Genomic DNA, 16,602 nt, shown 5'->3' with positions numbered 1-16,602 from the left:
TCTGTTATTGAGTCATAGAATCCCTACAGTGTGGAAACAGGCCCTTCCACCCAGCAAGTCTGCACTGACCCTCTGAACAGTAACCTACCCAGACCCATTCCCCTATAGTTACCCCTGACTAGTGCACCTAATCCTACATATCCCTGAACACTACGGGCAATTTAGCACGGCCAATCCACCTAACCTGCCATCTTTGGATTGTGGGCCGAAAATGAAGCATCCGGAGGAAACCCACGCAGACATGGGGAGAATGTGTAAACTCCACACAGACAGTCGCCCGAGACTGAAAATTGAAACTGGGTCCCTGGTGCTATGAGGCAGCAGTGCTAACCACTGAGCCATCGTGCCACCCTAAGCCACTGTGCCACCCTGTGTTGTGAATGTTTCTGAAAAGGCCAGGTTTTATTACCCATTTGTCATTGGCCTTGGGAAGGTGGGGGTATGGTGAATCACTGTCACCCATGTGATGAAGGTGCTGCCACAGCGCTCTTAGGGAGAGAGTTACTCCATGATGATGAAGGACCAGTGCCGTATTTCCAAGTCAAGATAATGCATAACTTGGAGGGGCTTTACAGATGATGGGTTAGCGTTAGGGTTAGTAGAAAGCATTTGAAATATATTTATTTTTTTTTGTCATTGCTGCTCAACAAATCTGTCAAGTACAAAAATAGTTGTTTCAATACCTTTTTGCAGAAAGTGAGGACTGCAGATGCTGGAGATCAGAGCTGAAAATGTGTTGTTGGTCAGGAAGAAGATTGCAGTTTAGGAAGGTGGTGCTGATTTCGAGGGTTGGGACTGAGACAAGGTGGGGGGAGGGGAAATGAGGAAACTGGAGAAATCTGAGTTCATCCCTTGTGGTTGGAGGGTTCCTAGGCGGAAGGAACATGTCCTTGGTGGAGTGGGAGGGGGAGTTGAAGTGTTGAGCCACGGGGTGGTTGGGTTGGTTGGTGCGGGTGTCCCAGAGGTGTTCTCTGAAACGTTCCACAAGTAGGCGGCCTGTCTCCCCAAGATCCTTGGACTCCTCCATCGCCAGACCATAGCAACACGCGGCTGGAGGAAGAGCGCCTCATCTTCTGCCTAGGAACCCTCCAACCACAAGGGATGAACTCAAATTTCTCCAGTTTCCTCATTTCCCCTCCCCGCACCTTGTCTCAGTCCCAACCCTCGAACTCAGCACCACTTTCCCAACCTGCAATCTCCATCCTGACCTCTCCGCCCCCACCCTCACTCCGGCCTATCACCCTCACCTTAACCTCCTTCCACCTATCACATTTCCAACACCCCTCCCCCAAGTCCCTCCTCCCTACCTTTTCTCTTAGCCTGCTTGGCACACTCTCCTCATTCCTGAAGAAGTGCTCATGCCTGAAACGTTGATTCTCCTGCTCCTTGGATGCTGCCTGACCTGCTGTGCTTTTCCAGCAACACATTTTCAGCTCAATACCTTTTTGCTAAAGTACAGTTTAGATCATTAATTGTGTTGCGTTTCTTGGAAAAAAAGCTGGCTTGGAAAAGCTACTGAGCTGACTAGATTGAGACAACAGACTTTGTAACACATATTGGTGTACAGGGCGACCTCCATATTTGATTTCCATGGATTCAATTATTCACGGTTTACCGTGATACAAACATATTATAGAGAACATACCAGAACCAGGGACCAGGAGGCTGCCGGGAAGATATGTTTCCCATTGAAATAAATGGGTTTACTCTTATCTGCAGTTTTGGGCTTCCGCGGTAGGTCTTAGAACGTATACCCCTCGTGTATGGGGGGGCTACTGTACTTTTATGCCCCTGAGCACCAGGGTTTCCACTGGAAATGTTAATTCAGTCCATTAAAGTAGGGACTGCCTGCTCCTAGTGTATCTGGGATGTGTCATTGCAAGGCTGCATGTCCTTTCAGCTCAAATGTAAATGCAAGACAAGGAAAATATTTGTAACACAAACCTGTTATTCTGCCAATCGTGTTTCCATGTCGACAAAGACACACACTTTCCTTTCAAATAATCTAAAGATTGACATGGACTGGATGGGTCAAAATACCTTTTCTGTTCTGTAGGCGTCTATTGATCTCTAATGCCTCCCAACGTACCCTCACCTTCTCAAGGGAATTTTTGTGATGTGTGTGTTATTTATATATTAATTTTGTTTGATTTAATGTAGGTGTAGATATTAATTAGGATTGTTTGCTTGAGCACATCACGATATGTTTATTGAAACCGTGCTGTGGTTGAGTTCAGAGATATATGCTCGTATCATTTCACCCTGGAAATAAATGTTGGCAGAGTAAATATTAGCTCTAGAACTACCCTTCACCAACCTGCTTTCCAGAATAGATTCCACCCTTGGACAACTGTCTGTATGGTGTTTGCACATTCTCCCTGTGTCTGCGTGGGTTTCCATCGAGTGCTCCGGTTTCCTCCCACAGTCCAAAGATGTGCAGGTTAGGTAGATTGACCATGTTAAATTGTCCCATAGTATCCAGAGAGGTGCAGGTTAGATGGATTGACTTAACTAAATTGTCCCGCGGTGTCCAGGGACATGCAGGTTAGGTGGATTGGCCATGCTAAATTGTCCCACAGTGCCCAAAGATGTGCAGGTAAGGTGGATTGGCCATGCTATATTGTCACACAGTGTCTAAAGATGTGCAGGTAAGGTGGATCGACCATGCTATATTGTCCCACATTGTCCAAAGATGGTGTAGGTCAGGTGGATTGGTCATGTTAAATTGTCCCATAGTGTCCAAACATGCGTCGACTAGGTGGGTTAGCCATGGGAAATGCAGGGTTACAGGAATAGGGTAGGGATGTGTGTCTGGCTGGGTTGCTCTTTGGGGGGTTGATGTGGACTCAATGGGCCGAACGGCCTGTTTCCACAGTGTAGGGATTGTATGATTCTACGATTCGAATAGAGCTGTTAGATATGTGGTTTCTTATCTATTTTGAGGAAAGCCCTGCACTTTACCTTGAAGTAAGGGCCCCTGTAGGAAATAATTGTATTGAGGAGGCGATTTCCAGTGAAGCCCTTTATTTCCAATAACTGATCATTTGATTGATTTGCCTCAGAGATAAACAATAGTTAAAAAGGTCAACAAAAAGGGTAATTATAGGGGCAGTATATTGTAGGAACGAGTCTAGTTTTGAGAAGAGTTTTAGTTTTAGTTGAGATCATATTTGCTGCAGGAAACATTGCTTTCAAACTGAGTTTGGCTGAACTTCTACAAAAAGTTTAATAACTGAAGGACTCTCATAAGGTTGAGTTGAAGTTCTGGTATAACTCAGCTGTGAGGAGGGAGAGTTTTAAATGCAGGATTCCAGAGTTAAAGAACATTCGTACAAGAAGGGTTCTGACTCAAGCTGATTACACTATGACACTAGTGATGCTTGTGTCTGCACTAGGAGTTGATAACAAGGGAACAATTGCAGGAAGTTAAAATGAAGCAACCTTTCAGACCAAGTGTTAATCTTCAAATTTCTATTCAGTGTCTGACTTAAGTTTATTGAAAATATATAAGTTAAAAGGAAATAGTGGGAAAGTTGAGTTAACAAGTTTCAATTAAAACATGTCTTAGCTGTGCTCATTAGATTTTTAATATCATCCTGTAACTGACAGTTTTGTTATTTTTATTAATGTTGTTTGATTTTTGTTTAGTTAAATGTCTTTTATTTAAACTGTAAACCTTGTGGCTTCGTTCTTTTAGTAAATACTTGGGTTTAGAGATTTTAGAAAAACGTTACTGGTTTCTACCTAGATCATTAATGACACCAAAGATTAGAGCCATGATTTGGGGGTCCCAGTGTTGGACTGGGGTGGACAAGGTCGGAAGTTACACAATGCTGGGTTACAGTCCAACAGGTTTAAGTAAAATCACAAGCTTTCAGAGCGCTGTCCTTTCATTGAGTGAAGTGTGCAGAAACCTGATGTCTGTGTCGATATGCGTGATCTTCTTGGAGATCCTCTCCACCTTAAGTTTATTGAAAATATATAAGTTAAAAGGAAATAGTGGGAAAATTGAGTTAACAAGTTTCAATTAAAACATGTCTTATTTGTGGTATCGATGGTAGCCAAGATGTGGAAGTGCCAGTGTTGAACAAGGTCAAGGGTGGACAAGGTCAGAAGTCACAGGACACCAGGTCACTTCTGCTGACGGAGGAGCAGCACTCCAAAAGCTTGTGATTTCAAGTAAGCCCATTGGACTATAACCTGGTGTCGTGTGACTTCTGAACTTGACTGAAGATTAAAGTTAAGATTAAGGTCAAGTTAACTGAAACATTGAACATAAAATATAATCCATCAATTACTGTTTTATTGACTTTTGTTTCATATCAGTGTTTCCCTTGTCATCATCTCTTCTGAATCTATTACTCCCTAAGTGGATTGTGTTCTGCTGATTATAATCACACTGCAATATCTCACTCACATAATCTTCACAGATGTTGGAGCATTAATAGGGAGTGTCATGGGGTTTTTAAACTGTGGGGCATCACTGTATATTAATCAGGAGTGTTGGCTTTGAGGATTATCTTCTTCCCCCTGGCCTAACGCAGAGTGTTTGACAAGCAACTGCTGTCAAGCCAAAAGAAGCTAATAATTACATCTTCTCAAAACATATATAAGAATTGTCGGGGTACTTGATAGGTTGAGCTATCATAAACATTGGGGTGAAACTGTTCACCATGTGCAGAGAGCTGAACAACAATACAGCACAGATTGGAAATCTTTCTGACCTCTATGAGAGCTCAGTCTTGATGAATTACACTTGTATGTAACCTGGGAACACCTCAAAGCACCACACAGGTATTTCCAACCTGCACACAATTGCTTCCTGACTCTGGCCTTTGCACATTGCTCGCTTTTCCTTTGCCCCACCATTGGCAGCAGAACCTTTGGCTCTCCTGGTTGAAACTTCCTGATCGCTTTCTTAAATCTACCCACCTCTGCTGTTGTCTCTGATCCATTTTCTTGGGACCCCACCTCCACCCAACTCTCCCTTTCCAGTCTGCATTTCCATGTGTGAAGTGTTTGGGGATGTTGTTTCTGAGCATAGGGCACTAGTTAAATTAAACTTGTTTCCTTCTGAGTGAGTCCATTCTCTTTGTCTCTATTACAGATTTTCTGGCCACCTCTGAGGAATCTCTTCATCCCAGTCTTTCTAAACTGTTGGCTAGCCAAGCATGTGCTGGAGAACATGATAGTAAGTGACTCTGAGTCATTTATTTTGAATCCTGCTTCCTTTCAAAGACTGCATTAACATTTTTGAATCCCAAGGTAAACCTGCAGTTACATTTCTAAAAGATGTTCACCAAAAAAACTTTGGTGTCAGGAGCAACTTCAGGATTGCAAAGTTGGCATCATCAAATCTTAAAATAAAACGTCAAATATGAAAACACAGGATGTTGGTAAAACACAACATTCAATAAGAAGAAAGTCTGGCCAGCAGTTTGGGAGCGGACACTTCATTAGAATCCACCTCCAACCCTGTATTTGAAGTTTGTCTTTCCCTAGAACATATAATTGCTGGAAATGACACAGTAGACCCTGTTACAGGAAGGATGTTCTTAAGCTGGAGAGTGATCAGAAGAGATTTACCAGGATGTTGCAGGGAATGGAAGGGCTGAGTTATAAAGAAAGGCTGGGATTATTTTTCACTGGAGGTTAGGAGGTCGAGAGGTGACCCTATACAGGTTTTATAAAATTGTGAGAGGTATAGATAAGGTGAATGGTAGATGTCTTTCCCCGGGGATGGGGGATTTCAAGACAAGGGGGCATATTTTTAAGGTGAGAGAAGAGAGATTTAAAAAAGACATGGGGGCAAATTTTTTTTCACAGAGGGTAGTTTGCTTGTGGAATGAACTTCCTGAGGAAGTGGTGGATGTGGGCACAGGTACAACATTTAAAAGATAGGAAAGGTTTGGATGGATATGGGCCAGGAGCTATCAGGTGGGACCAGTTTAGTTTGGGATTATGTTAAGCATGGACTAATTGGACTATGGGTCTGTTTCCATGCTGGATCACTTTATAAATCTATGACTGTACAGCTGTACTTGCTAATCTTTACTTTTCTCAAAATTCTAGCTTGCTAACAGGTCGTCTCCATGAGTTATCTATTAATTCCTGAAGCAATACAACAATGTAGTGTACAAAATCCCATGCAAGGACTGCACAAAACACTACATAGGACAAACAGGAAGACAGCTAACGATCCGCATCCATGAACACCAACTAGCCACGAAACGAGATGACCAGCTATCCTTAGTAGCCACACACACAGATGACAAGTAACATGAGTTTGACTGGCACAACACTACTATTATAGGACAAGCCAAACAGAGAGCAGCCAGGGAATTCCTAGAAGCATGGCACTCATCCACTGATTCAATCAACAAGCACATCGACCTGGACCCAATATACCGGCCACTGCAGTGGACAGCTGGAACTGACAACCGGAAGCGGCAGATACAAACCACTACAAATGCCGGAGGAAAGATCACAGAAGCGCTTCACAGGAGGCTCCCAAGCACTGAGGATGTCACCTAAACAGGGGACGAAACGTCTGCAACACAAATTCCCAGCTCGGCGAACAGAACCACAACAACGAGCACCCGAGCTACAAATCTTCTCCCAAACTTTGAGCAATACAACAGAGCAGAGATGACCAATGTTGTAAATATGTCTAAAGAAGGCCATGAGATTGAGACATATAGGATTCTTAGTGGACTTGACAATATAGACGGAGAGAGGTTGTACCTCATAGAGACACAGACTGTCCTTGTGGGAGAATCAAAGGACATGATCTCAGACTAAGGGCAGTTAGGACAGAGATGAGGAGGAGTTCCTTCCCTCATGGGGCAGTGATTCTGTGGAATTCTTTCCCACAGAGGGCTGTTGAAGCTGGGGTGTTAGGTCCAATCAAGGCTGAGATAGACAGAGTTTTAACCAGGAAAGGAATCAAGTGTTATAGAGAAAGTAGAATTGAAGATTATTAAATCGGATACGATCTCATTAAAAGACAGAACAGACTAAATGGGCCAAATGGGCTACTTCTGATCCCTTGTCTTATTCCTTTTCCATCAATTAGGTCCAAAGCACCCTCTGTTGACTCTTAGTCAGGGTGGTAACCACTTCACGTTGGAGGGGAGGAAGGAGTGAGGAGGGATGTTCTGCAGTGTTCCCTTATCAAAGGCAGATTGAAAAATCACTGTCCTGTGAGTCCCAAGGAAAGAGTGCGCTACTGCAGCTCAGAGAGACTGTTATTGTGTTGGAGCTGGCCCGTAATCCAGGATTCTCACCGTTAACTTAAGACGGGTGCCCCGAGAGGCCTGGGCTCCCAGTGTTTCCTGGCATAGTGTCAACTGCCATAAATCCAAAGATGTAAAGGCTAGGTCAATTAGCCATGCTAAATTGCCCATACGGATGTGTAGGTTAGGTGCATTAGTCAGGGGCAAATATAGGTTAGGGGAATGGGTTAGGTGAGTTACTCTTCAGAGGGTCGGTGTGGACTTGATGGGCCGAGGGCCTGCTTCCACACTGTAGGAATTCTAATTCTAATTCTATTTCTAAAAAAGTCACAGTTACACTCACTGTGGTGTGGAAAAACTTCAGGATTGACTCATAAAGTTTGTGCAACATGACATTGAAACAATTGCTACTCAGGAGGAAGATTATTATTTACATGTTGAAAAGCACAGCTCCGGGGAGCAGGCTAGAACTTATTCAGACAGAATTATGGATGACAATTTCTCATTTGTGTTTGGAATCTCTAACGGAAGTTTCTTTCTCTCCAGAATGATTTGCATAGAGCCATTCAGAGGACGCAGTCTGCGATGTTTAACCAAGTCTTAATATTGATTTGTACACTACTCTGTCTTGTGTTTACTGGGTGAGTTCTTTATAAATTATTTAAGTATTTGGATACAATTCTGGATTTATTACTTCCTGAGATTTCCTTTTCATTATGCCTGCTGTCATGAATGTAGTTAGTCATTCAAGTGGGTTACTGAGGTCTTAAGAATCCTTCTAACACTTTTAATAGCCAAATGCAGCAATTCCTGCTTCATGGTACTCCCACCAGTGGTGGCACTGTGAGGTGAGTGGTGCCGATCTTCCTGCAATCAGCTCAGCTCAAAGAGATTGGACTGATCACTCCGAATGCCAAAATGATAGATAAAATGGCCAAAACATAAATCCCCAAAGAGCTGTGAGATGGTGGAAATCAGAAACAAAAATAGAGATTGCTTTAAAACTCAACAGCTCTGGTATCCCTCCGTGAAGTGGAGGAGCCGGTGTTGGACTGGGATAGAAAAGTTAAAAATCAGGCAACACCAGATTATATTCCAACAGGTTTATTTGGAAGAACAAGCTTTTGGACTGCTGCTCCTTTGTCAGCCATCTGACAAAAGAGCAGCACTCTGAAAGATAATACTTTCAAACAAACCCACTGGATTATAACCTGTTGTTGTGTGATTTTTAACATCATCTATGAAGAGACACAGCAGAGTTAGTGTTTCGGGTCCAATGACCCTACCTCAGAATGACTACCAGCTCACGCACAGATGCAGCCGGTATTGTCAGCTGCTCGTGACAGGCTCAGCACATGCACCGCTGACGTCACCATGTTCCATGGGCAGTGATGTCAGCACAAGCGAATACACATCAACTGTCCCATCTTTATTTGACCTTTGTGACAGGGAGCAGCTTAAGGAGACACCTTGTCCATGACCAATGCAAAGAAAGATTCCCCTAAGATACTGTATGGCCTACCTTAGTCTTATTGCAGCACTGTTAACCCAGAGACTCAGATAATGTTCTGGAGGGTTCGAATCCCGTCACAGCAGATGGTGGAATTTGAATTCAATAAAAACCTGGAAGTAAGAATCTAATGATGACCATGAATCCATTGTCGATTACCAGGAAAAAAACCCAACTGCTTCACTAATGCCCTTTAGGGAAGGAAACTGCCATCCTTACCTGGTCTGGCCTACATGTGACTCCAGACCCACAACAATGGGGTTGACTCTTAACTGTCCTCTGGGCAATTAGGGATGGATAATAAATGCTGCCTAGCCAGTGTTGCTGTCATCCTGTGCATTAATAAAGGAGTAAAAAAAAAACATTTTAAGGATTGTTCTGGCCCAGCGGTAGTGACCTTTCCTCTGAGCTGGAGACTCCAGGTTCATGTTTCAACTGCAAAGGTGTGTCAGTCATAGAATCCCTATAGTGCAAAAGAGGCCATTTGGTCCATCAAGTCTGCACTAACCCTCCGAAGAGCATCCCACCCAAACCAAGCCTCTGGCCTGATGCACCCTCCCCTATCTCATTTATCATTTACCATGTCACAACATCCCTGAAAAGGTTATTTGGAAAAAAAACAATTGTGAATTAGCGATTGACCTCTGAAACTGAACTGCAGGCAACACAGCTTTCAGGGATTTTCATTTAATAAGTAGTGAAGGATTTTATTACTGTGAAGAAGAAATTTGCTCCTGGAAACAGTAATTGACAACCATTTAATTCCAGTTTTGTGCTTCATAGAAATATTTTAGCGCTGCATGTATTTACATTTTGTGATTTGTATGTGAAGAGTTTGCTGATTGTACTATTCTTTTATTTAAAAAAATGAGAAATGTTTGATAAATGCATCATTGGCAGACCGCTCAAATAACCATTGTGTTGCCTGGTGGGATATTGAGAAACAAAGCTCCTTGGTTTGCTATCACAGACAAAAGGGGCAGAATGGTCTCTTTCTGCACAGTGACAATTCTGTGATTCTGTTTTACTCTTCACTTGTGCTGAGTGAGCTGTGTGTGATTGTTAACACATAGGTGTTTGGTTAGTTTGAGTTATAGGGAAAAGTAATGTTTTTCTCCTGGTTGTCCTTTCCCAGCCTGTATGCATGCCAGATGAGGATGACATTTTATTAACAATGGAAAAAGCTGGAAATATTCAGTGTTTCTGGCAGCATTGATTCATTGTGGCTATTGAGTGCATGCTGGCTCTCTGTAGAACAATCCAGTCTGTCTCATTGTCCCTGCTCTGTCCCAGTCTGTCCCACTGTCCCTGCTCTGTCCCAGTCTGTCCCACTGTCCCTGCTCTGTCCCAGTCTGTCTCACTGCTCTGTCCCAGTCTGTCTCCCTGCTCTGTCCCAGTCTGTCTCACTGTCCCTGCTCTGTCCCAGTCTGTCCCACTGTCCCTGCTCTGACCCAGTCTGTCTCCCTGCTCTGTCCCACTGTCCCTGCTCTGTCCCAGTCTGTCTCACTGTCCCTGCTCTGTCCCATTCTGTCCCACTGTCCCTGTTCTGTCCCAGTCTGTCCCACTGTCCCTGCTCTGTCCCAGTCTGTCCCACTGTCCCTGCTCTGTCCGAGTCTGTCTCCCTGCTCTGTCCCAGTCTGTCTCACTGTCCCTGCTCTGTCCCAGTCTGTCCCACTGTCCCTGCTCTGTCCCAGTCTGTCTCACTGCTCTGTCCCAGTCTGTCTCCCTGCTCTGTCCCAGTCTGTCTCACTGTCCCTGCTCTGTCCCAGTCTGTCCCACTGTCCCTGCTCTGTCCCAGTCTGTCTCCCTGCTCTGTCCCAGTCTGTCCCACTGTCCCTGCTCTGTCCCAGTCTGTCTCACTGTCCCTGCTCTGACCCAGTCTGTCCCACTGTCCCTGCTCTGTCCCAGTCTGTCCCACTGTTCCTGCTCTGTCCCAGTCTATCTCACTGCTCTGTCCCAGTCTGTCTCACTGTCCCTGCTCTGTCCCAGTCTGTCCCACTGTCCCTGCTCTGTCCCAGTCTGTCTCCCTGCTCTGTCCCAGTCTGTCCCACTGACCCTAATCTGACCCAGTCTGTCTCCCTGCTCTGTCCCAGTCTGTCTCACTGTCCCTGCTCTGTCCCAGTCTGTCTCACTGTCCCTGCTCTGTCCCATTCTGTCCCACTGTCCCTGTTCTGTCCCAGTCTGTCCCACTGTCCCTGCTCTGTCCCAGTCTGTCCCACTGTCCCTGCTCTGTCCGAGTCTGTCTCCCTGCTCTGTCCCAGTCTGTCTCACTGTCCCTGCTCTGTCCCAGTCTGTCCCACTGTCCCTGCTCTGTCCCAGTCTGTCTCACTGCTCTGTCCCAGTCTGTCTCACTGTCCCTGCTCTGTCCCAGTCTGTCCCACTGTCCCTGCTCTGTCCCAGTCTGTCTCCCTGCTCTGTCCCAGTCTGTCCCACTGTCCCTGCTCTGTCCCAGTCTGTCTCACTGTCCCTGCTCTGACCCAGTCTGTCCCACTGTCCCTGCTCTGTCCCAGTCTGTCCCACTGTTCCTGCTCTGTCCCAGTCTATCTCACTGCTCTGTCCCAGTCTGTCTCACTGTCCCTGCTCTGTCCCAGTCTGTCCCACTGTCCCTGCTCTGTCCCAGTCTGTCTCCCTGCTCTGTCCCAGTCTGTCCCACTGTCCCTGCTCTGTCCCAGTCTGTCTCACTGCTCTGTCCCAGTTTGTCTCACTGTCCCTGCTCTGTCCCAGTCTGTCCCACTGTCCCTGCTCTGTCCCAGTCTGTCTCACTGTCCCTGCTCTGTCCCAGTCTGTCCCACTATCCCTGCTCTGTCCCAGTCTATCCCACTGTCCCTGCTCTGTCCCAGTCTGTCTCCCTGCTCTGTCCCAGTCTGTCCCACTGTCCCTGCTCTGTCCCAGTCTGTCTCCCTGCTCTGTCCCAGTCTGTCTCACTGTCCCTGCTCTGTCCCAGTCTGTCTCCCTGCTCTGTCCCAGTCTGTCCCACTGTCCCTGCTCTGTCCCAGTCTGTCCCACTGTCCCTGCTCTGTCCCAGTCTGTCTCCCTGCTCTGTCCCAGTCTGTCTCACTGGGAGCAGAGTGGTCTCTTTCTGCACAGTGACAATTCTGTGATTCTGTTTTACTCTTCACTTGTGCTGAGTGAGCTGTGTGTGATTGTTAACACATAGGTGTTTGGTTAGTTTGAGTTATAGGGAAAAGTAATGTTTTTCTCCTGGTTGTCCTTTCCCAGCCTGTATGCATGCCAGATGAGGATGACATTTTATTAACAATGGAAAAAGCTGGAAATATTCAGTGTTTCTGGCAGCATTGATTCATTGTGGCTATTGAGTGCATGCTGGCTCTCTGTAGAACAATCCAGTCTGTCTCATTGTCCCTGCTCTGTCCCAGTCTGTCCCACTATCCCTGCTTTGTCCCAGTCTGTCCTGCTGTCTCTGCTCTGTCCCAGTTTGTCCCACTGTCCCTGTTCTGTCCCACTGTACCTGCTCTGTCCCAGTCTGTTCCATTGTCCCTGCTCTGTCCCATTCCGTCCCACTGTCCCTGCTCTGTCCGAGTCTGTCTCACTGTCCCTGTTCTGTCCCAGTCTGTCTTCCTGCTCTGTCCCAGGCTATTCTATTGTCCATGCTCTGTCCCAGTCTGTCTCACTGTCCCTGCTCTGTCCCAGGAGCCCTGTGAGTTTATTTCCCTCAAGTTCCCATCCAGTTTCATTTTGTAATCATCAATCATCTGCTGTTCTGCTAACCTAGTAGGCAGTGAGATTCTGGTAATTATTGCTCTCTGCATAGAAAAATGTTCTTCCTCAGATTCCCAAGCCCCTTGTACCTCTTGCCCTAAATCTTACATTGGTGTCTTCCTAGTCCTTGGATCATGGGAGTGTTTTTTATAAATTGACTTTAAAATTGGCAAGATCGTCTGTCAAGGAGCACAACACCACTTTGAGTAAGTGAATATTCTCACTGAAATTCCTCATTCCCAAAACCATTGTGGTCAACTTTCTTGCTGTATAATACAGTTAATACCTGAAAGGATCAACTGATACCACAAGACCAGCCTTGCCAACAAGATTTAAGAATTGTTCCTGCAAGGAATGAGTAGAGTTACAAAGTGTTCTCCAAGAGTTGTGTAGCATCAACTAACAAATTCTTCAGTGAATGCTTTTAGTGTTAACAGCATGTAGCTAATGCAGTAATGTGTAGGTGAGCCTGATGTCTTACAAGTGACAATTATTTAACCTAGATGCAATGAGGCTAGCTACTCTGTGATTGTAATAAACATATTTACTGTATCATGAAGACTGAGCCTATCACAGGGCGGCACAGTGGCTCAGTGGTTAGTACCAGGTATGATTTCAGCCTTGGGCAACTGTCTGTGTGGAGTTTGCACGTTCTCCCCCAATATGCGTGGTTTTCTCCAGCTGCTCTGGTTTCCTCCCGCAGTCCAAAGATCTGGTTTAGGTGGATTGGCTGTGCAAAATTGCCTGTAGTAACATGAATGTGCAGGCTGTATGGAGTAGTCGTGGGAAATGCAGGGTTACAGGGATGGGATGGGTTTGCTCTTTAAGGGTTGGTGTAGATGTGATGGATTGAATGGCCTGCTTCCATGCTGTAGGGATTCTATGTTTCTGCCAAATATATTGTTTGGGTATCAGAGTTCAACTTACCCAAGAGGAAGAATTGGTGACAGTAAATCTATCCTTTTTATGTTGGCATCCAGGATGATAAAATTTTTCTGTACCCTGTCCAAGATCCTCATGCCCATCCTTCCTATAGTATGGCAACCAGAACTGGACACAATACCCTAGCAGTGGCCTAACCAGCATTTACGGTGAGAGAGGGAGAGAGAGTCAGCATTTCAACTCAATGACTTTTCATCAAAGTTCTTTCATGGAGAGGTGATTGGTTATTAGCTGTATTTCATTTCCCCCACCCCCAAATTCTGCCTGTACATCCAGAATTCTCCTTCATAACTCAAATTCACAACATCTACAGTAATTAGCTTTTATGAAGATAAAATTTGGCTTGGTTGTAATACCTTGCAATACCTCTCCATCAATGTCAGCAAAATGTAGGAGCTGGTCATTGACTTCAGGAAGTGGAGTGGAGGGCACGCCCCTATCTGCGTCAATGGTACTGAGATGGAGATGGTCGAGAGCGTCAAGTTCTTGGGGGTGATGTCCCAGTCCACCCACGTTGACACTACGATCAAGACAGTCCAGCAATGCTTCTACGTCCTCAGGAAGCTAAGGAAATTCGACATGTCCCTAAAGCCACTTCCCAATTTTGAAAGAGGCACAAGAGAAAGCATCCTATCCAGATGCATCACAGTCTGGAATGGCAACTCCTCTTACCCAAGACCGCAAGGAACTACAGGGAGTTGTGAACATAGCCCAGTCAATCACACAAACCAGCCTTCCATTCATTGACTTCATCTTCACTTGCTGCTGCATTGTGAAAAGCAACCACCATCATCAAAGCCCCCTCCCAACCTGGTTAAACACTCTTCCACCTTCTTCCATCAGGAGGAAGGTATAAAACTTTGAATGCACATATGATTCAAGAACAGGTTCTTCCCCATTGTTATCAGGCTTTTGAAAAGACCTCTGAAGTAAAAATCTCTCTGCACCTTCTTGGCAACTATAACACTGTATCCTGCACTCTGTTTTGTTACTCTGATGTACTTGTATAGCATGATCTGCGTATAAAGCACATAAGACAACACTTGCTTCCAATGTCCAACTACAAACAATAGAAAAGACCACTTATTTGATTATGTTGTTTGCCTGTGGTCTAACTAAAGACTAGAATTCACTGAATTACTCTACTGTTTATTTATTGAGTTGTTCATGGGATGTGGGTGCTGCTGACAGGGCCAGAATTTATTGTTCATCGTAGATTGCCTAGAGAGCAGTTAAAAGTCAATCTCATTGCTGTGGGTCTAGAGTCATACTCAGGCCAGACTGAGTAAGGATGGGCAGAAAAGGGCTATAGGGGAGTGGACGGATTCTTAACAACAACTGACAATGGTCGCCATTAGATCAGTGTTTCATTTTTACTGAATTCAAATTTCACCATCTGTCACAGTGGGATTCGAACCCATGCCATCAAAACATTCACTTCAGGTTCTGCATTACCAGTGCAATGACGTTACCACTACATCACCACCTCATTCGAAAACACTGATCAATTTTTTTCCTTTAAGTTTGAGATTCTTGCTGCCTGTGTGGATAAGAGTGGGGGCTGTAGGGAGGATGAGCAAACTGAGCAGAGCACCGTGGTACAGAGAGCCATTGAAGGGGGATGGTGGAAAGAGAAATGTAGTTGTCATCGGTGATAGCATATTCAGGGAATGGACACCATTCTCTTTGACCAGGATTGAGAGTCCCAAAGACTATGTTGCCTACCCAGTGCCTGGATTCAGGATAGCTCATCTGGGCTACAGAGGAACTTGGAGTGGGAGGGGAAAGATCCATTTGTTATGGTCCATGTGGGTACCAACGATACAGATAGGAAGAGGCAAGAGGTACCACTGAGGGAATAACTAAGTGTTAACTTGAAAAACAGAACCAAAAAGCTAATATTGTCAGATTACTACCTGAACCACAAGCAAATTGGCACAGGGCCAACAAGATTAAAGAAGTAAACTTGTGGATCAAAGATTAATGTGTAAGAAATGGGTTAGAATTCATGGGCTATCGGGTGGAGAGGAAGGAGGGAGCTGTTCCAATGGAATGGGATCTACCTGAATCACACTGGCACCAGAGACCTGGCAAATAACAAAATTTGGATAGGGCTTCAAACTAAATGGTGGGGGGAAGGAGATATTCACTTGCATGGAAAATTATGGAAAAGTTTAAAGTGGAAGGGGGCTCAGGAGAGGTTATTAAAGTTTCCAGAATAAGTAATTGAACAGATAGTAAGGAGAAGCTCAGGAATCTAACTTCAGGCAAAGCAGATGAGGAGACAACTATGGGAAGGGGGGTGGTCAGTCAATGCAGAACTGAGGGTGTTGTAGTTAATCACACACTGTAAAGGAAATGAAGTGCCTGTAGCACTGATTGGATTTGGTAGGTATGATGTTGTGGGTATCATGGAAACATGGTTGCAAGGGGGATCTGGGCTGGGATCTAAATATCCAAGGCCGCACATCCTATTGAAAGGACAGACAGACAGGCAGAGGGATCAGGGTTGCTGTGTTAATGAGAAATTAAATTAAATAGATAGCAGGAAGTGATATAGAATTGGAAGGCGTTGAATCTGTGTTGAGGAACTGCAAAAGGGAAAAACTCCTGACAGGAGTTATATAAAGGCCTCCCAGCAGTAGTCAGGATATGGGGAAGAAAATAAATCCGGAGGTAGAAAAGATAAGTAAGAAAGGCACTATTACAATAATCATGGGGGACCTCAATACGCAGGTGAACTGGGAAAAACAGGTTAACAGCAGATCTCAAGGAATGAAATCCATGGAATATCTACTAGATGGTCTTTTGGAGCAGCTTGTGGTAGAGCCCATTAGGGAACAGGCAATTCTGGATTTGGTGAGGTGTAATGAGGCAGACTTAGGGAGCTTCAGGTGAAGGAACCCCTAGGACAAAGTTAAAAATCACACAACACCAGGTTATAGTACGACAGGTTTATTCAGAAGCTTGAGCTAGTGCTTCCAGGTGAAGCTATTGGACTATAATCTGGTGTTGTGTGATTTTTAACTTTGGAGAAAGTGAGCACTGCAGATGCTGGAGATCAGAGTCGAGAGTGGGGTGCTGGAAAAGCACAGCAGGTCAGGCAGCATCCAAGGAGCAGGAGAATCGATGTTTTGGGCAAAAGCCCTTTCCTGATGAAGGGATTATGCTCGAAATGTCAATTCTCCTGCTCCT

General features: G+C 45.1%; 1 protein-coding gene across 7 annotated transcripts in view; it reads left to right on the top strand.

Moving 5' to 3' along the window:
* Positions 1–16,602, top strand: part of kcnt1b (potassium sodium-activated channel subfamily T member 1b) — a 433,004-nt gene that overhangs the window by 269,324 nt on the left and 147,078 nt on the right. For all 7 annotated transcript variants that reach the window (XR_015760695.1, XM_087998271.1, XM_087998272.1 and 4 more), the window contains 2 exons: positions 5,108–5,191; positions 7,782–7,876. Coding sequence is in view for 6 of the 7 variants with exons in the window: in XM_087998271.1 (XP_087854397.1) it covers positions 5,108–5,191; positions 7,782–7,876 (179 nt within the window). In the remaining variant the exon portion in view is untranslated. The remainder of the gene's footprint in view (positions 1–5,107; positions 5,192–7,781; positions 7,877–16,602) is intronic.

The sequence above is a fragment of the Chiloscyllium plagiosum genome, unplaced genomic scaffold (genome assembly GCF_037043375.1).
Source record: "Chiloscyllium plagiosum isolate Xiang-an unplaced genomic scaffold, Cpla_swu_hap1 HiC_scaffold_21, whole genome shotgun sequence".
Taxonomy (NCBI): domain Eukaryota; kingdom Metazoa; phylum Chordata; class Chondrichthyes; order Orectolobiformes; family Hemiscylliidae; genus Chiloscyllium; species Chiloscyllium plagiosum.
Note: the sequence above shows the minus strand (reverse complement) of the source record. Positions and strands in the feature narration are given on the sequence as shown.